The sequence below is a fragment of the Pleurodeles waltl genome, chromosome 11 (assembly GCF_031143425.1).
Source record: "Pleurodeles waltl isolate 20211129_DDA chromosome 11, aPleWal1.hap1.20221129, whole genome shotgun sequence".
NCBI classification, from domain to species: domain Eukaryota; kingdom Metazoa; phylum Chordata; class Amphibia; order Caudata; family Salamandridae; genus Pleurodeles; species Pleurodeles waltl.
The window spans coordinates 91,927,043-91,948,519 of NC_090450.1; the positions used below are offsets into that span (position 1 = coordinate 91,927,043).

At 44.0% G+C, this 21,477-nt stretch overlaps 1 protein-coding gene across 1 annotated transcript in view; it reads left to right on the plus strand.

The window, feature by feature from the left end:
• Positions 1–781: 781 nt before the first annotated feature.
• The window catches only part of LRRC15 (leucine rich repeat containing 15), a 44,883-nt gene continuing 24,187 nt past the window's right edge, over positions 782–21,477 (plus strand). The window contains exon 1 of the mRNA XM_069213174.1: positions 782–917. Within this exon, the coding sequence (XP_069069275.1) occupies positions 911–917 (7 nt within the window). The 5' untranslated portion in view covers positions 782–910. The remainder of the gene's footprint in view (positions 918–21,477) is intronic.

Below are 21,477 nucleotides of genomic sequence, written 5' to 3' on the forward strand. Positions count from 1 at the left end.
TTACTGTCACATTACCAAATAGAAAGAAACTGCAAACGGGGACTTTTTTTAGCTTATGTCCCCATTCTATGTTATCATTTTGCCCTGCTCCTGTTACTTATAACTTGCTCTCTGTACGCAGAATGTCACCTTGTGAAGTTTGTCTTCGTTCCCCTGCAAACCGCCCCACTTCAAGGCTGACAAATCCCTCTATTAATGATAATGAAGCAGTCTGTGGTGCCAGCGAGCCGTCATATACTGACTCTAACCGTCTGAATCTCTGAGACCGTGGTGAGAAAAAAAAAACACAGTTATACCCAGAAACATGGGAACAGACGAGACATCAAATGCTGATAACCGCCTTTCCCCTCCCTTCACCCTTCCACCAAACACTCATCCTCGCCTTTCGACGCTACGAACCTCCTTTTTGGGTTGTTTGATTTTCTTCCCCCGCCTGATTGGTCGGGCCGTGGCCCGTTCCTTACAATCCCAAGTGACCACAAACTTCCTGCAAACTATTTTTTTTATCCAAAGACTCCTTGTCCTGGGAAATGAATGGGCGCGCGCCGGCCCAGCACTGTCCACGCTTTTCAGTCAGCACGAGGAGCGACGGCCCCTCAGTTCTGCCCGGGTCTCCCCCGCTCAGGGGTGTCTCGGAGATTTTCGTCACTGCACCGTTAGACGGTGAGCTCCTGAGGGGCGAGGGGAGTCAGACTGGGGGAAATCTGGGATTGCAAACACGGGAATTAACCTTGTGCTGACTCCTGGCTGAGCGCGCGCCGGCGGTGCGAGCAGAGAGCTCCCGCAGCTGATTCATTCGCTCGCTTAAAAGGAGTCTGGGGGCAGAGCTCGCGCTCACTGCAGCAACAGCGGCAACCCCGGCTGCACCTCCCTCCGCGCGCGCTCCACGTGGACTCGACCTCCCTCAGCAATGCCAGGTAAGCAGATGACTTTTGATTTTATTTTAAGTTTTTATTTCACATCCTTCTCGCTCCTGTTGGAGCAGACATTTTAATCTTCATTTTTGGTTGGTGGGAGCGGAGGTAGGGGAGAAAAAATGATTTTAGACAATGAAAAAAACATAATGGGAAATGCCTGTGTTTTGTACTGTTTGCCCGGCGGCGATTGATATACACAGAATTAAATCTTTACCGAGAGTGGGTAGATTTGGAAGTGACACACTCGGAACACCAGTCTAGTTTCTGGTCCATTGGATTGAGACTCTAGCAGAAAGGAGTGCCGGGGAGGTGTGGTTTTGTGCTGAATAACTGTTTTCGGAACTCCACAGCCACCGCTTGAACCAGGGCCACGTGTGATTCTTTTTAAGTAACTTTATCTCCCTATACATCCAATGAAAACAAACGTGGGAAGTAGTGAAAAGTGGGCGTACAAACTCCTATGTGTATGGAGCTAGGATTAAACACATCAGTGGATCCTGTTCCATTTTCCCATCGAGTGGAATGCAAATAAGAAAACAGCAATAAAAGGACAGATCTGAGGGTGATGATTACATATTTTGTACGCATAAACTCGCATGTGGTCAGATCCCTCGTGACTGTGATGATAATACCTTTTGGGATCAACGTGGAACTTTCTTAGAGCCATTTTTTGCTTTGTTAGGGCAAGGCATGTAAAATAAAAGTCCAATTGGCCTACTTCCCGGTTAAATAAGAAATTGGAGAACTTTCTTACTATTTGGACAGATTTCATAGTCTACTGTACATTCTTCTTTCTTTGTCCTACTCTCTCTCACCCTCTCTAGCTCTCCCATTCTTTATTTGTTTTCCTTATTTTCCCTCATTCTTTCTCTGCTCCCTCAACACCTCTCTCCCGATCTCTCTTTCCCTGCTTCTTCGTCTCTGTACCCCTTTTTATACTCTCTCCCTCGGCTCACCTCGTTTCTTTCCCTGGGACTCGTTCACTCCCTTCTTCTTTGACTCTTCCTCTCTCACTCGGTCTCCACCTCTCTCACTCGGTCTCCACCTCTCTCACTCACTCTCTCTCTCTCATACATATGCTCCTCTCGCTTTTCCAACCAGCATCACCGCTGTCCCCCTGAACACCAACAGCTACTGATGTAGACAGTAGAGACAATACCTGGGCAGTCAGGCTGCTGTATGAAAGAAAAAGACGTTGCCATGGAGATTGACATTTATTGATGTCCAGAAGGATGCTGAGCTGGGCCGGCTGTGCATAAACGTGCCCAGGAACATGCAAACACTGGCCTCAATAATCCAAACTAGAGCACGACCCATCCAAGCATGCCAGAGGAAAGCCTGTCAGCAAGCCCTCTGCCGGACAACCGCCTCCCCTCTCCACCCCACAGCTACGGTGCAGTGTGCGAGCCCGCACCCGACAAAAGGAGGAAGCCCTTGGGCGCGAGGCTTTACCACCCACCGCCCCCCAAGCAGGATCTTCCCTGGGTCATAGACTCAGCAGCAGCACAACGGGGGGGGGGGGGTCTTAGCTGACGGTGCTCCTCCTGGCCTGACCTCTTGACCGCCAGCCCAAACCCAGCATACACCCCTCTTCACCGCCACACACACACACGACATTTTGCACCTGCTCTGAGCAGGTGGGAATGTCAGCAGATTTGGCTGTGGAATTGCGGGAAAACACTGGAAAAGCACCCATTATTTTCGGGTCAGTGTAGTTACTCCCAATTTCAGGGACAAATATCTTAAATTCGGGATTTTGGTGCAGAAATAGCAACGGCACCCTGAGATTCTTCCCTGAAACCCCGCAAACTCATAATGAGATGCTCAATGGCAAGATGGCTGTATGAGTTAACCATCGGCCGACAGCTGCAGCTGGCTGATAGGCAACAGATTGAATCCTACCGAGGTGACACAGCCTTCCATCCTTCTAAGGTCGGCAACTTTGGTACCATTAAACTGGGTAATAGAACACGTGTTTTACAGTTCTTACAAACTGCAGACGTGCGGTATGAAGCCTCATATAAAATATTACTACGAAGTAGTCTCCTGTGGTTTCCTGAGCACAAATATTGGTTGTTTGATGCCTGGGCTAAAAACCAGCGCGGCGGGCGCTCTATATGAATCTCCAAAAAGTCGGACATTTTCTTCAAACATAATGGAAAATGCGAGAGCCTTTTTTTGGCTTTTGTATAGACATTCTTTGCGCATCTAACCAATAAATACCACAGAATTGATGAGGCGCTCTAGTGGTTGAGTTTTTGGCTATGGGTACAAAATAAATAAAAAACACGGAGGGCTACACTTAGCGTCCCCGTTTTGCCGACTTGTGATCCTGACCAGATGACTTTATCTCCACGTGCCACAGCTCCATTGATTATGAAGAAAGGACTTTATCTCCACGTGCCACAGCTCCATTGATTATGAAGAAAGGACATTTAAAGTCAGACTTTAGGCGGATCTTCTCAATTTTCCATGTACGGAAATATATAGAAAACATTTTCGTCATTAATTTCGCAGCCGCACGCAGCCAATGGCATATTTGTTTGAAAACATAGTTTGCAATTATGCGTGTGTCCCACGTGACCCAGGGTCCTGGGATCATTTGCATTTTTTAATGGAAAAAGTCACCGGATCTCGCTTAGTCCCAGGTGCCTGGAACTTTACACCAACACTTTTGAGCTTTTTGGAGTTGACACTGATGCTGGCCGAAGGAATCTTGACAAGTGAACCCTTTCCTGCTAAATGTACAACTTGCCCCCGAGCCCTGCAGGGAGGGACGCTGCACAGTTCAGATAAAGCCATGCGCGCTGCAGTAGCTTGCAGGGGTGTGAGAAGCCAGATGCACAGACCCCGGAGGGACAGATATGCAAACCAGGGGAGCACGTTTCCCTGGCCAGCATCACGCCTCTGCACATGGCGGAGTGATATGGGTTGGGGGAGGTCATGGGGGGTTTGGGATGATAATGCTGTGGGTGATATAGGATAGCGGAAGTTCAGAGGGTATTTTACAGGGCGATAGATAATGTGGGTGGTGTTCGATAGTAGCGTATGTTGCTGTGGTGGGGAAACATATTCTGTGGGTGTTGTGGTATGCCAGGAGTCATGGGTGCGGTGGGGCGACATACTGTGTTGTGTTGTGGGAATTGCAGCCTTTGTGGGTGTTGTGGGACGACAGATGGTGTGGTACTACGGCTGAGGCCATAGGTGTTGTGCACTGACTGACCATGTGGATGTTCTGGAGTAGCAGATGCAGTGAATATCGTGGGGTCGTAGATGTTATGGTGACAGGTGGTGTTGGTGTTGTGGGGTGGCAGATACCGTAGGCCTTGTTGGATGGCAGATTACATGGGTTTTTGAGGGTTCCCAGATGTTGTGGGATGGCAGCACTGGTGGGAGGGGGGATAACAGATGTGGGATGGCAGAGGTAACAGTGTTGTATGGTTGCAGATACTATGGGTGTTGTATGGTGGCATGTTCTGGGTGGTGTGGGGTGGCAGATGCTCTAGGTGGTGTGGTGTGGCAGAGGTCGTGGGAGTTTTGGGATGACAGACGCTGTGGGTGTTTTGTGGAGTGGCAGATGCTTTGGTTGTTATAGGATGGTGGAGGCCGTGGGTGTGTGGGATGGCAGAGCGCATAGATGTAGTAGGGTGATGGAAGCTGTAGTCATTGCATGGTTGCAGATGTTGTCCAAGTGTGGAGGTTATGGTTGTTTTGGCATGACAGAGGTTCTGGCCGTTATCCAGGGGTGAGGCTATAGGTGTTAGGGAATAGGAGATGCGAGTGTTGCCAGACTACAGTAGTTATTGGTGTTGATGCAGTGGGTGTTGGTGCCAATATGGGGTCCTTCTGGATTTTGTGCTCTGATAACTATCATGCAGAGGTACCCAGACTCATCCTCAGCTGGTCAACAAGAAGGTTGGTCAGAGGTCTTCTTTATTGGTAAAGAAAAAAAAATATAAAGAACTGAATGGTGCTGCCGAGTCTATAGGTAAAAGACAATTTGTGAAGTCTGTCTGTGCTCCTTGGGACACAACCAGTGGTGAATGTCTCTTCAACAAAATGTACTGCCACAAGAAACTGTAGGTCCAGCGCCCTCTCTGATGTCAAAGTGAGTTCCTTGTCACACTCCATGTTCTTTGAAGAATTGCCGGATGTTCATCAGAACACCGTAAATAGTACCACAGCACAATGAAGGTAGAGTACAATGATAAACCACACAGTGGGGTTTTTGGGGCACAGTGATGGTGTTTCTCTAGTTTAGGAAGTGTTGCTGGAGATTCTGCAAGGTAATTGGAATGGTGCCACTAAAATCTGTGTGTGTAGTGCTGAGATAGATTTTGAGCAAACCTCACTGAAATGGATCACATTGCGCTTCTGTTTTAGAAGAAGCATTGCTGTTTCTCACGCCCTCTTGAAGTTTCTTTACAAATCAGTAGCTCCAGCATAGTTTTAAAATTTGAGGATAGATGATAGGAGCAGAACAAATGGTATACCAACTCCTTTAGGAAGCATTGCTGGATGTTTCTCACGATGCCCTAAAAGGTGCCTCTGGAATCTGTAAATTGAACACAGTGCAGCAGTGTGTTAGATTTGTGAGGTACTAATCGAGGCGTCCTGAAGAACCTCCATCTATGCTTCCTTGAACAAACTGAGCTTTCCTCAAAGTGTGTCTTGATGCTGCTCCTACTGATTCTTGAGGTACCATTCAAGGAGTCCTGAGGGATGTCCAGAGACAAATTCTAGAACGATGCACCATCTGTTGTTTTTCAGTGAGCGTTCCTCATAGTCTAACATGACGCTGTACATATTCACTTGAGGAAAGTTAATTAAAACTCAGTAGATAGTATATCATTATAAGAAGCATCACTGTCGGCTCTTCGGGACCCCTTGAGCTGGACTTAGAGACTCAGTACGTACAGCACTGTGTTACACTTTGAGGAAAGCTCATTGGACGACAAAAGATGACGCAGACTCCTTGAATGGTACCACAAGAATCAATATGTGCAGCGCCTTTTTATAATTTCATGACAGCTCATTGGAAGCCAACAGGTTTCCTGTCTCTTTTCTAGAAAGCATCTCTGGAGATCTCTCAGACTCCTTGAGTGGTACCTCAAGAAGCAATAGTTGCGCCACAGTGTTAGACTTTGAGGGAAGCTTGTTGAAACGCAGGAGCTGGTGCATCATTATAAGAAGCATTGCTTTAGGTTCCTCAGGACTTGAATTGTACCTTGAGGATCAATATGTAGAGTGAGGTGTTAGACTTTGGGGGAAGCTCATTGGAAGGCAGCCGTTGGCGCGTCATTTTAGGAAGCGTCACTGGAGATCCTCAGGACATGTAAGACATACGATCCGGGCCCCGAGATGCACTTCTATTTATATCCTGGGACTAATCAGTCGGTTCAAAGAGACTCTTGGAGCAAATCCTGGAAAGGCATGTGGTTTCAAGTAGAGGGATTATGTTCACTGCTCCCCAGATGGTTTTTGTTAGTCTTTACAAGAGCGCCACAACACATGGTCTTAATATTGTACAACCAAGCGCTAGGAAAGCCAGAAGACTCCCAGGGTCCTGGCTTTAGTTATTTACACAGAAGGAGTCTCGTGTACATTACAATTGACATTTCCAGACAGAAGTTTCAACGTGTGCTTTGTGGCATTATATTTCACAAATGTTGGCCGAATTGTGTCCCTGGGCCCGTGGCACTCTTCTGTCCTGGTTTCCCTTTAAGCTTTCCAGTGCAGTTTCTTAAAAGGCGGTTTGTGCTCAATTTTCAACCCAGCCAAACCACATTGCTGAGGTGATGCACGAATTAAAACACAGCTCTTTAACAGGAGCCATTTAAATATTCTTGGTTTGGCTGCACACTGAGTGCAGACAAAACACATGCTTTAAAGATGAAATCAGTTGTGGTGGAACTGTGTCCTTGTAGTGCCTGGAGTCCTTTTACAGTGCTGAAACCAGTAATAAGCACAGCGTGGAAGATTTTGTTCACGGTTGCAGTGTCACAGAACCATACAACCAAAGACAGTGTGCAGTGCTCTGAAGATACAGCATCTAAACTGGCTTCCACTGCTAGGGGACATGAAGTGGTCTAGTCCAAGTTAGCATCTCAAACAGAATGCTTGGTGTTTGCTTTGCCAATTGGAATACGGGACGTGTAAGCAATAACCATCAATGTTGGTCCCAAATGCTAGGCCAAGAGTCCAGTCTCGTCCTCTCTCTCCTCGACTGTGGCAATGCTGACCTTCTTCCAGCTCTCCGTGTGATTGGATCCAGTAGGTGACTCAAAGAGGGTGGTGAGCAGAAAGAACTGTGATTTGAGGAGTGGAAGAGTTTTTTTGGACCACAGAAGTGAAAAGGGTAGGATGGGGAGAATTTGTAGGGCACAAAAGATAGACCTGAGGAGACTAAAGTGTTAGCCATGAAGAAGCAACAAGAGCGCGCCCAAGTCTAGAAAAAGTTGCAGGCACCACCACTTTTTTGACGGGCTTAGGGCGGTGTGCATTATTTGGGTGGGCAGTATCTTCATTAATGTCACGTCCACCACATCCAACTCGATTCGAAATAGTGAAATGTGGGACAATAATTACTGCCTGCAGCAGATTCTAAAATACTACAGAGATGGGTCCCACAATGAGCAAATGATGCACGGTTTGCACGTTTGCAAGTATGGAATGTGCATGCTTATGACTGGTGTGCTTTTTTTACACCAGCACAAATTGCAAATCTTTAAAGGCTGGGCTACATTTGTCAATATTAAATCACTTCTAATGAATCTGGAACGAGCAGAGTAATGTAATATCATTGAAGCTTCGAGAATGCCCCTGAATACCGTGTAATGAATGTGGGATAGAAGCAGAAAAACAGATGCTGTGCTTAATTTGTAAAAAAGAAATTCAGTGGCACATTGTGTTTTCTTAACAACCGACTGAAGTCACTGACAAATGCAGGGGTTTCCAAACTCCAATGTTCCTAAGGCTTAGTTCCACCTTGTTCCCCTTTCTTCTACCACCCCGCACTTCCTGTCTCTCTACCTCCGTCTTCAATGCTGTTTTTCATCCATGCTTCCTTCCTTTGTCTCTAGTTTCATATCTTTATCTTTCTCCCTTTTCTACCTTGCTTTCTGTCGCTCTGGGTCACAGTCTGATGATGAAAAATAAGTCATAGTCCTTAAAAATGGGGCCGGTGTCTGCCACCTGCAACCATTGGAAAAAATTAAGCACTGGCAGGGTGGGCTGTGCACCTATTTTTATGGAAATCATGTTTACAAAACATGCACTAAATCAGTAACACTACAATTTAGGGGAGAGCAGCAACAACGTTTCTGACACGTGCTGTAAACTGACGCACTAACATGTAGTTTTACAGAGTTAAGGGCATATTTATAAAATGATCACGCATTGCTGTGCTACGTGATAGGGGAATAGGCAAGAATACAACATGCTTAACAATACATTGCGCATTCCTGTCGTTTCTCAGGACTGGCGCACTTTGGGCTGCCTAGTGCCAGCACAGGCGCAAGACAAGAGTGCCTGCGTTGCAAGGGGAATAGTTTTTGTGCAGGAAGGAACACCTTTCAGCACAAAATCAACCCTCTGAGGCATTTTCCTCTTTCTATGTGTGTTGCAGAAGGCTCAGGTCATGAAACGTCTCCCTGGGGCAGACTAACGTGATGCCGATTTGTGCTGCGTCATGTTACTCCAGATTTATCAATCTACTCAGGGCCACGCAAGGTGGCCTTTTGTTGTTTTCTAAATTGCATATTAAGGATTGCGTGTTGCAATAGAGGCACAACCCTTTGATAAATATGGCCCTTGGTGTCCACACTGCATAGCATGAAAACCAGCTCATGGCCCCCTTCAGCATCTGTCCACAGTGATTATGATGTCTGCCCTGTGCTACACCTGCGCTCTTTTGACCTAATTTCTGGGCAACAAATTTCTCAGTTGTTTTCTCCCCCACAGGTGTTGGTTTTGTGTGGTGGAATAGGTGCAGGTAAAATTGTGATAGTCTGATTTTCACAGCTCGGATTGGGGGAGAAACTGTGGAACTGCTAAAATATTGTCTAATTACTTCCACCTTTCCCAAATTTCTCCAAATGTCCTGCCTCCCTTCCTTCCCTTCTTCTCCTCTCCTCATTCTTTTTTTAGGCATGAGCCTACGAGTACATGCTCTAGTGCATGCGTCTGCTTGCGAGACTCTATTGTCTACAGTAAAGGGCTTGGCGCTCACCCGGTTCTTACTATTTGTTGGCTTTCGTGGCAAGCTTCTTTACAGCCTCGCATTTCATCACCCCGGGCCTAGCATCATTTCCATTCCTCTCTTTAGAGCAGGGGCCAGGCCCTGTTTCAACTTAATCGGTGATCACTCGCTGTTCCTGATGTGAATGAGGTCCTAATTTGTTATTTTTAACTTCTAGTGCCCTGCAAACAGGAGGCGTGTGACTTGCAAAAACATGGCCAGCAGGACAACCAAAATTCCAAAGTTTTATTTTCTGTGGCTAACTTTCTGTTATTTTGCCAAGTCGTCTTTCCTCAGGTTGCACTCATGTTTTCTTTTTGTTTTTACTCATTGGCACTGTTCTCAAGATGACGATTATCTTGTTCTAAGAAATGCAAATCAACATTGTTTCTTTCTTACGTGCAATTTCTGAATTGATGTTTTAACACATAATTATGCAGTACACCCCAATCCGCTTCAGTCCAAACCACTCACCTCAAGCCAATCTACTCCAACCCTCCCCACTCCAATCCTCCCAGTCTAATCTGCCCCACTGCAATCCAAAACAGTCTGTCTCATTCAATCTTTCGCACTCCAATCTGCCTCACTTCAATTTAAAACAATCTGCCCCACTCCAGATCCATACAATATGCCCCACTGCAAACCAATATGCCTGCTCCAATCCACCCCACCCCAATCCAAAACAATCTGCCCCACTCCAGTCCAAAGCAATCTGCTCCACTATAACCTGCCTCACTCCAATCCAAAACAATCTGCCCCATTCCAGTGTGCCACACCCCAATCCAAAACAATCTGCCCCACTATAATCCCCCTTCCAATCCAAAACAACCTGCCCGCTTTAGTCTTTCCCATTCCAATCCAAAACAATCTGCCCCACTCCAATCCAATCCACCCCATACGTCCTATTTCAGTCAACCCTACTTCAATCCAATCCATCCAGTCCACCTGACTCCATTCCACCTCACTCCAATCCAGTCCAAACCACTTCAGTCCAAATACTCCCCACCCCACTCCAATCCATACCAGCCCAGTCCACCCACTCTACTCAAATCCAATAAATCCAAACCAGCCGACTCCATTTCAACCCACCCCACTCCAATCCAATCTACCTCACCCCAAACCAGTCCAAACGATCCTAGTCCTACCACTCCAATCCAATCCACCCACCCCACTCCAATCTACCCCACCCCAATCCAGTCCACCTCATCCTAGTCCTACCACTACAATGCAATCCACACACCCCAATCCAATCTAATCCTTTCCAATCCACTTTACCCCATTTCAACCCATCCCACTCCAGTCCAGTCCACTCCACTCTATCCCAGTCCACCCCGCTCCACCCCACTCTACCCCACTCCAATCCTCCCCACTCTACTCAAATCCAATCCACCCCACTACTTCAATCCAGTCCACCATGCTCCACCCCACTTTAAGACACTCTCTGCACCTAAACCACTGAACTCTTTTTCCCTCTATGACTCTACTCCCCCCTACAACACTCCAACAAATCCACTCCAACACCGTGCTCCCCCATCCACTCTAGGACACTCCAAGCCACTAACATTTAGCCATGCTGAACAACAGCCACCCTGGTGTACAACATGTCAAGTACACATTGCCAAAGCTAATAGCTCATGTTTAGGCGAGACCTATTGGCCTTTCCAGTGCTTGTCTGTGGTTTCATCTGGGTTATATGTGTGAATTCTCACTTTACTATTCACCTCTTTAACTATTTTCATGCATTTCATACATACTTTTCCAGCGTAGCTACCCAAGATTGTATTCAAACTGCAGGTGATTAATTGCCGCCGCACCTGTTGATTTTCATGAGTTGGGGGGTCGTTAAAGGCTGAGTGTTTTGGCATCTGCTCTGGGAATGTGCGATTGGGGTCTTGTAAACTTTATTCTGTCTTCTCCTGATTCCCGGCTGCAGCAGTTGCTTTGAAGAATCAGTGTCTGGCTTCTGTTACAACGAGACAGACACAGAGAGAAAGTTATTGTGGGTTGAAAAACATTCTGGGGCAAGCTCCATTGCACCAAAGTTGAAGTAGTTAAAATGGGTAGTAACATGCATTAATGTTTTCTGTGTATTACTTACTTTTTCTTTCAGTTTGGGTAAAACTGATGATAAGTGCCTGAATAAAACACGAACCAGTGCTATCTGACCTAGACTTCCGGTTTAATGCTCGAAGACTTCAGTTAGGAGTAGCAAGGTGTAGTCCTGGGCCGCCCTTGCTACTCCTGAACTCGGACGAGTAGAAAACTACATTCTGTGGTTTCATCTCTTTGGCCTTCCCACAGACCCCACAGCGACACCTGAGCTCATACTACGGTGGCGTTGAACAACCTGTGTTCACTACCTGTTGAGAAGTGAACAAGGCTGAAAGCTTTCCCAGCTCATCCACTAGGCCCGGGAACACCTCGCTCTATACGATAAAATGTAAGCATAAGCACCACTAGAAGTCTAGCCTCAGCCAATGCTGGCAGCTGGATGTGGCCGCTGCGGCACGAGAGGCCGCATCCTCTCCCACCCAGCCACACTCCTTTGGAACAACCCTCCAGTAGATTTATAAACCATTAACAACCTGCTGTACTTTCCTTGACAACGACACATTCACATATGCAATAAAATAAAAACAAATAAAACTCCCGAAGTCAAGGTTTAACTTACCAACTTAGCGCCAAGAGGCGTTATGGGTTAGGTCAACGTCTCACAATGTTCCATAAACTAATAGACCACAATGCATTGTTTTGAACTATTTAGATATTTCACAGTAGATGTCATTAACTCTACGCTGTATACCCTACAATTAAATTGCGTCTGAACCAATCCAACCTACGTACAGAATATTAATCAAGTACATATCCCTTGATACTATCACATGAGTAAGATTAGAGTGAGAGGAACATCTGGGCCATGGGTGGAGGGCTCAGACTCTGGTGATGTTTACACCCTTTGCCAAGAATTTGAGATGGCACAGACTGAGGGATAAAGGAATTTGCAGCTGGGGCATGCCCTGCGTTGCCACATAGCGGAGAGCGACCAGCTGCCGGAGGCGGCCCCACTGGAGGACCGCCTTCTCTCTGTCCAGCTGGAGGTTAAGCCCGTTTCTATGATTTACAGGAAATTAATGAACTATTCCCCTAACCCACTGACTCCCCTGCGCAAGGCCTGGGAGAGAGACGTAGGTGTATTAGAGAGTGATGACTGGCCGGAGGCCCTTCAGAGCCACAGGGAGGTAGCAATACAAGCCTGCTTCAGGTTGACCCAGCAGTCCGTACTCCATAGGGCTTATTGTTCTACAGTGCGCATACCAGTGGCGGCCGGTAATTTTAGGAGGGAGGGGGGCGGGCGGGAAGCACACTCACACTTATTCATTCATGCATGCACGCACATCCATTCACAACATTCAAACATATACGCACGCACCAAACATTCATTTAAAAACCACACACACACACTCTTACCTTCAGCTCGGCGGTCCCAGGAGGGTTGGGACTGCTGCCTTCCTCTCTGGCTGACCTTAGGTCACCTAATGAGGGAAGGCAGCAGTTCCAACTTCTTCACAGAGTGGGATGGGGTCACTGAGACTTCTGACCCCTCCCCACTCTGTGACGAGGGCTTAAACCTGAAGCGCACAGTTCAAAGTCAATAGGTGACGCTTCTCCTCGTCACCGAGGGGAAGGGCCTTGGCACCTTTGATGAGCTGAGGAGGTCACGTCCATAGGAGCTGTGACCTCTTCAGCCAAGCAAAGTTCAGCTCAGGCAGCCAGGAGTTTGCGCATATTGCGCATGTTTTGCTCCTGGCTGCCTGATCTGAACATGAAGCCTGACAGACAGTCTTCATGAGGGGCAAAAGGTGGGGGGGATGGGGGAGGGGGTGTGGCCCCTTGGCCTTAAAGGACGGGCCGCGGCTGGCTCATACACAAGATGGGCCGTGGAGACTCGTCGCTTCATCTAAGGTAATGTGGGCAAGTAGGTGCTTTCTTTCACGTTCTCTGGTCCTGTCCAGAGATACAGCTTTTCTGGGAAGGGAAAGCTGGGGGCAGAGCGAGCAGTCTACAAAACTAGAGGATGCCCTAAGAAATGGGAAAAAGTGTAGGGCAATTGGTGCACCTACTGTGGGAATAAATTAGAGGGGGGGGGGTGAGAGGAGGGTAAATGTAAGGGTTGTTGCTGTCCGACATCTAATTAGTTGACCAATTTTATTGCTATACAAAACAAGTTCCATGTTCGATTTGCCAGTGAATCCATGCTTGACTGCTCCTTCTACATGATTGATATGAAATGTACCAATCGCTGCAAAATGAGTATTCTGAGCAATAAATGTTTCTTGCTTTTCAATAAAAAAAAATATTTTTTTAAATTAGAGCGAAAGGACTAACATCTCGAGCAAAATAAATTTCCCGTCAGATTCAGTTTTTGCATTTCCAAGTTAATCCAGTAGCTGTGCAATAGGATCATTATTGTATATACTGTTGTCAAGCTTGGGCTGATCTGTGAAATGCTGCCCATATAAGAAGACCAAGATGTTCATAAGAGTTAGATTTCGAGTTATATATCCCAGGCAGAAGCGGGCTAGTTTAAACATGTTAAATTTTAATATGAGAAAAGTATGTATATTTTTGAGTCAAACATCTTCTTATAGGTTGCATTTATTAACAACCGTCTTGTCTTCAGAACTTTATCTTTGTTGCTTGAGATCACCACTGATAGTGTTGATACAACTTTCCAAAATTCAATATAGTTCCATATTTCACTATCTGGGAGGGAGTAAGACTTTTGTAAGTCCTGAGTAACATTACAGTCGACTGCTTTAAAACTTGGCTTGTAGTGAATATGCCTCTTTCAGTCCATGCTTTTCACAGCAACCTTTTACATGCAAAGCAAATTTCGTTGTTGTCCCAAATTGAAGATAACACGAGAAACCTGGGGGCACAGCTAGAAAGAATTTATGCAGCAAGGTGCAGCAATCAATTATACTGCACCGCAATGCGAGAAAGGGAGATATCAAAACAGTGGGGTATTTATTAGGGTATTACACTGTTTTTCTTTCTCGCTACATTGCTGCACCTGTAGACTGCTTTCCTCCAATAAACTGTTGCACTATGGTTCAAGGGTTTGTGTGTGATTTCAGTCTTAGGTTTTGCAGTGGAAGGAGACCTCTCCAGTACAGTACCAAGCTGTGACATGGTTTAACACCTTTATAACTTTTGTATGCGTGGTATACAGTACGTCACACATGCAGCGTTATAAAAGTTTTAAGAAAAGAAAACTTTAATAATACAATGGCCTCGAGAAGGTGTACATTTTTGGTGAAAACTCCTGTCTTCCATTTTTTTAGTATGTAGTGATTTGCTTCAAAACCCTTGGGTGGCAAGATGGGAACACTCATGCATTCCACTTGATATACCCGCTTGACGCAAACCTGGCCCAAAGTGATGATACCTTTACCTCTGGAGTTCACCTTCAAGTTTGCATATTCATAAGAAAAGGACACGCATGTGGTCCTAATTGTAGCCAATCAGTATGGGCGACTCCTAGTCCTATCTGCTGTTCAAAATGTTTGTGAGTGATGACCTTGTGAGGCTCCTTTTTCTATGATAGTCCAATTTGGCAATTCTGGGCCATTAACATTTACCTCAAACCTAGCAAGATAAAGAATGAATGCCTTATAAGTTTTCAGGGCTAGAAACCCAAACCCACTTTTGGAGTTTGATTTTTAAGTTTTCTCATAGCATAGAGCAGTTTGCAGTTAGTAACCCAAATTAAATCTAGGAGGATTGGTTCCTATAACTTCTAAACTAAGTTATTGCAAGATACCCATACGTTAATAGACAATAATATTGGTACAAGGTTCATTTCAGTGTATTAAGTTTAGCCCATCACAGCTCATATCCAATGTGTTCCATCTTGCAATGTTGATATCAACTTTGTCTTTTAATTGTTTCATGTTTGATGCAATTAATTCTTCAACACTGATTGTTGTTTATTTCCAGATAATTTGCTAATCTTGGTTCCCAACAAAATTATAGATGCTCTTAGAAGGTCCTGTTAATCATTTTTATCACTGTGTTAAGCATAACTTGGATCAGTTCATTATGGAACTAAATCTTGATTTGATTTAGATATTTCTAGTTTGGAAATTGTTATCAGCGCATTATCAGTGAAAAGCAATGGTTTATATTCAAAAGAACCTACAGCTTTAAGTCTAATGGAAATGGCTAAGGGTTCTAGGACAGGGTTAAACAGAAAAGGAGACAAAGGAAAGCCGTGTTTTGTACCCTTTTCTAAGGCCACTTTCTTTGATAGTAATCTGTCCATGCCAATGCAGGATTTGGAACCCGCAAAATATGATTTCAGATTTGCACAAACCAGTTCTCCATGGTTCATCCTTCTTAACACCTCATGCAGGTAATGCTGACCCTCATCATATAAGGTCTTATCAGCATTTATGCACACTGATAAATGGTGGCCTTGCGTGTCTCTGTCTAGCAGGGTCTATAATGTGCCTTAGTTATTTGTTCCAGATCTATTTTTAATTGCTCCAGAGATCTTTATGCACTAACTCTTTTATTTCCTGCTTGCCCATATTTTTGTAAATAGTTTATAATCCACATTTATTAATGGCACGAGCCTATAATTACCACAGTCTAAGGGGTCTTTAGCCTGTTGTGAAAGTTAGATTATTTGTAATTCTTTATTGAGCTTGGAAAGATTTTGGTAATGCTATAGTTAAATGCTGATTTAAAGTGGATTTGATTGCTCCCATAATTTTTGTTTATAAAAATGATATAATATTCCATCCAGCCCCAAAAGATTTGTTTACCTTAGGATTTGAAATAGTATCAGCTCCCTTCACTGACAGGTTGATTAAGCACTTATGACTATTCTCATTCAATTTAGGTAAGGAAAGGTTATCTAAAAAATGACAAATCAACTCTTTAGCGACCTTCTATTTAGAGTGCAAGCTAGCAAGAATAGAATGAAAAATATTGTTGTCATATTTTACATATGATGTTGGTATCATTGCCATCTTGAATATAGTGGATGCTTGTTATTTTCTAATTGGTTTAGTTTATGTGCCAATATTTTACCTTTACAGCACTTCCTGCCCAATATTTAAATTTAGTTTACAGTGGGGAAAATTCAGCTTCCTCAGGACAGAAATGATTTAATTCATATCTGGCCTTAATTATGTGTTCTCAGGCTGTCCAACAGACCTTTATCTTTCCACATCATGTAATCATAGTTCAATGTACCAAGCTAAGATAAGCATCTTTTCCAGTTTCAGTATGATTCAAACACTAAAAGGCCTCACACAAAAAAATGTAAGCTAATGTTAGGTTGTGCAGGGAATTACATAAAAACTGATCATAATCTTTATAAAGTTATTAAACTCCTTTCTTAAAGATCCACAGAACTAGTCCTTTCATAAAGCATAATAATACATTTTCCTTGTGAACATCTGTTCTTTCTTACTACCTGGTTGAGTAGATATAAAGAGAGAAACGTGATCTAAGAGGTGGTTGGAGTCCATTTTAGAGGTCAGAGTATCCTTAACCATTTTGAGAGTGACAGAATTAGATCAATCCTTGAGAAGGCATTTTGTATGCTGGAGAAAAAAGTATAATCCTCAGTTAGATTACATAGTCTCCAAGGATCAACAAGATAGTACTGGTAGTACAGGCCTAAATAACATCTAGGCTTCACTACGGCAATGCACTGTATTTGGGTCTGTCTGATTACTTGATTAGTAAGTTGCAGGTGGTCTAAAATGCAGAAGCTCGTACTCTTCTAGGCCTTCCCTCGAGAACTCATGTATCCCCTTACCTTAGGGAACTGCACTGGCTTCCTGTAGGAAGAGGATCCTCTTTAAGACCTTGCTCCTGGTACATAAGGCACTTCACCAGTCAGGCGCTGGTTACCTTAGAGCAAGGATTTGCTTCTGGCTCCATCCAGGCATCTGCATTCAGCCATCCTCTTCCTTGCCAAAATTACTCAAAATCAGTGGTCCAGTACGGGGAGCAGGTCCTTCTCGTTCTTAGGACCTTCATTATGGAACAAACTTCCTCTGGAGCTACAGAGCATTTTAGCTAATGCCAGTTTCGTAAGAAGCCGAAAACATGACTTTTTAAGTAGGATTAGTGTTATCTCCCTGTCAGTCATCACCGGATGTGCAGAGCTCCAGTACAGTCCTTGGAGTAACAGAGCGCTTTACAAATGCCCTTTACATTACAAGATCTAATTTTTTGTAGAAAATATGTAGATAAGATTATTCTCTAGTGATAAATTCTCTACTCTCACTGCTGTGAAAAGAAAATAGTCCCGGATAGTGTTGAAGCCCCCTCTCACCACAAGATTTCCATAATCCAATGTTAATAACACGTTTTCTAGATCCAAAACAGTGTGCACTGTTTGAGAACACGGCTGATATACATTCACTCGTGTTAATAAAGGGGTATTCATTTTAACCCTAGATAATGCCCAGCAGCTCAATGCGTTTAGTTTGTGCAGATAACCTGATGTATACAAAAAGAGAAAAAAGAAAAGAGAAAGGGGAAAGTTGAAAAGAGACACTTATTATAGTCAAACATACAATTATTTGATGCTGCAAAATTAGTTATTTTACTTTTGTCTCCCTAAATAGAAAGGGTATGCCCAGCCGTGGGTCTTGTGCTCATTGTGCCACTGGATTCAAGCTAGCCTGGCTGATATGGAGTGATACCCCGAAACCGCCCCCCAGATGCTTATTTCTGGTCTAGTGATGACCTGGCCTGGCAGTTTGGGGTGAACTGTTCCCATGGGGAGCAGGGTCAAGACTGATTTGCATATGGCTGTGTCCAAACTGGGGTGGCATGGTGAGCAAAAATAACTGATGGAGTAAACGCAGATCTGTGACTGGGGGTGAATGTTTAATTTCACCTGCAATCCGTCCATCATCTGTTCTTGTTGCAAAATTAGTTAATGGTCACTATCAATAGGTGTCCAAAGTTGGTCAACAAAGGCTGTATCTGTGTTATTTAAAATCAACCCCAGGCTACGCGAATGATCCCTATTGACGTTCATTATATATAAATTAACCCATGTGAATATTCTAAACTTCTCATATGGGTTCAGCCCCTGCAGACCAAGACTGGATAGTGCTGATCTAAATCCATACAGGTTTAAAACCTCTACAAGTGGTGGTGGGTAAATTAACACATTAAAATATGTAATCGGGGGGGAATACAAAGTAAATCATCACACAACGTGATCGGATTACCTAGATGACATAATTGGTACAATTTTTCAAATTTCAGTTTATAGTTTTCCCTAGTTCCTACTTAGGACTGTGATTGTTTCCACATGTTTCAGAAATTAATTGTGATTTATTTCTGTAGATCATAGTAAGAAAATAGGTTTGATGCACCAATTTAAGGTGAACTGGTGAAACCTATGTGACTTATGTTTATAAAAATGCAAAAAACGCAAAACTCGATGCCCTGCAACAGACATTTTAGGCCTTTTTTTCCGAGGATGCATTTCACCGTTAACAAAATGTGAGCAAAAACTGCTGCCACCCAAGGAGATCGTGGAGAAGTGTTGTGAAGCTGCCCAGTTTTGCTTGTACCCATATGACTCTTTCAGATCTAGCATGACTAGGAATAAGAAAGTTAATTAAAATATACAGATGCTGATATTGTTGCAATTCTCCTAAAATGCGCCTCCCACATCATAGATACAGAACAAACACACACACACACACAGCTGGGTGTGGGACACTGAAACAACAAAAGAAGCAGCAACAGTCCAGCTGAATCCTGCTTGTTGAAGATCAGTGGGGCGCCAGATTATTCTTCCGGATCTCCTACATTCAAGATGTGATCCTAAAGCCCAGCAGCAGATGGAGATGAGGAACCAAAACAAGGGGCCTTCCAAACGTAAATGAGCGTAAAAGGATGCACACATAGCTTAAAAATAAAATCTAATAGCAGATATTCTGGCCCAGATTTACTAAGAGTTTATGTCAGGGTTGCGTGCTTATTCGGCACAGACCTAACACAACTCCATTTTGGAATTTAAAGAGCAACCTAAATCCAGATTTGCATGCCTCTGTAAAAAAAAATATATATATATATGTATATATATATATATCAATGCAAGGCAGCGGTATGTTGCGTTAGGTAGGCGTTACATGGCTGGTGCATGAGCGTCCCTGTGCATCCACGAATGTATTCTGAGGAAAGCTCATATTTACAAGGACTTTTAAACATGGGTTTACACCGAAATGGTGCACCTACCTGAGGCTGGAATCACAGGAAGAATGCTAAATTTCTCCTTGTTATTTCCTATTTGTATGTAGGCTACATTCTGCAGCACAAGTAGAAACAGGAAATAGCCTAAAAAAGAAAGTTTTGCGCTGGATGGGATCAATTCCTGCACAAAAAGTATCCTGACTACAGTGTAGGCACCCTTGCACCATGGTACACAGGTGCCTGTGTCGGTGCTAGGCAGCCGAAAGTGCTCTAGGAGGGAGCAGAACTGCACTGCACCATATGTTTGAAAATATGGCGCTGTTCGGCTCTCCCTTTCTGTTTCATGCAGTGCAGTGCAGTGCAGTAACTCCATTTGCTGCCCTGCACTGCCTCAGAAGTTAGTAAATATGCCCACCTCTCTGCTCATTGAAACCTTCTTGAGAGGTAGGCAAAACCTGTCCATTTTTAAAACCTCTCGTAGAGTAAAAATGGGCAAGGACCAAATTTACTCTGCAGGCGAATCTCAGAAATAGTTCGATTTCTCAGTTCATGCACGTTGTGTGGGTCTTACTGGGGGTATGGCTGTATGACAATACTTCATGCCTTTACCACAAATGTCTTTTCTAGGCAGCCTTCTGCCATGCAGATGCCTTTACTACGCATGGTAAATATGATAAGGTAAGTGACATATATATATATATATATATATATATATATATATATATATATATTTATTTATTTATTTATTTTTTGTTTTATTTTACCACCCTTTTCCACTACCCACCCCTAAACCCGAAAAGTAACCTTGCCACCCCTAAACAAATAATTTACCCTTACCATCCTTGACTGTTACCGACCATAAACCCTTAACATTACCCTTACCACCCTATACCCTACTGATACACTATCCCTTACCTCTACTCCACCCTAACCCATATATATATATATTAAATGAAAAAAAAACTAAAGGTTACAGGGACCTTATAGTTAGATTCTGAATTTACTCGTACAAAACCATAGAAATTCAGCATTTATAGTTAGTTATTTCAAGTAACTATAACTTGCGCCTTTGCCATGCACAGTTTTCTTATCACTACTTTTGCAAATGTTGCATTGATAATTTCAAAGATGCCATACAAGATCTCATAAACAATATGGAATGTGGAGTAATTTGCTGTGCATGGCAAAGGTGTGAGTTATAGTTACCTTATGGCGCGAGTTATAGTTACTTGAAATAACTAGAACTGCAGAATTTCTATGGTTGTGTAGAAGTAAATTCAGAATCTACCTATAATGTCCCTGTAACCTTTGTTCTTTTCATTGAATTTCTATGTTTTTTTAACCTAAAGTAATTTTAATTACCATATGTTAGTCCAACCCCCTCTGTGGTGCTGCGCGCTGCAGGGGTTGGTCGCAAGGTCTGGCTTGCATCCATGCCCTCATAACCACCCAACCCACTGCCACTCATGGCCTCTGACCGTGCGCAGCGGAGGTTGGCCACAGGGCCTGTCTCTGTCACTGGATCGGTGAGTGCGTGAATGAGTGTCTGAGTGAGTATGAAAATGGATGTGTGAGTCTGAGTGAGTGCTTGAGTCTCTGAGTGCATGAATGATCGAATAAATTAGAGTATGAATGCGTCTGTGAATGTTTTTTTTGGGGGGGATATTCGCAAATATCGCGCATGGTGAAGAAAAATCATTTTAAACCCATAATTTGACTCTAAAACACCCCTATATCACACCCCGGGGGTGTACCTCCACTCTGACCCCTTATACCACTTATCATTTCTATTGTCAGCCCCAGGGACCCTCTCTGATAACATAAAATAGTGGCTGCAACTTTCTAGTCAGGTTGTGGCCATCCAATTACATCGCTTCTAATTGCGTGTGAATTCGCAAAAAACGTGAATTTTCACAATTTATTCACGAGGGATCTGCGTCCCTAGTTTTACAAATGTATTTTTCCTTTAACATCTCAAACTCCTGAACAGATTTACACCAAATAAACGAAAGCGCAATCTGCCTATCAAAAGCTAGATTTCTGCCAAATTTCGTGTCATTCCGTCCAGCAGTTCGGGTCTCT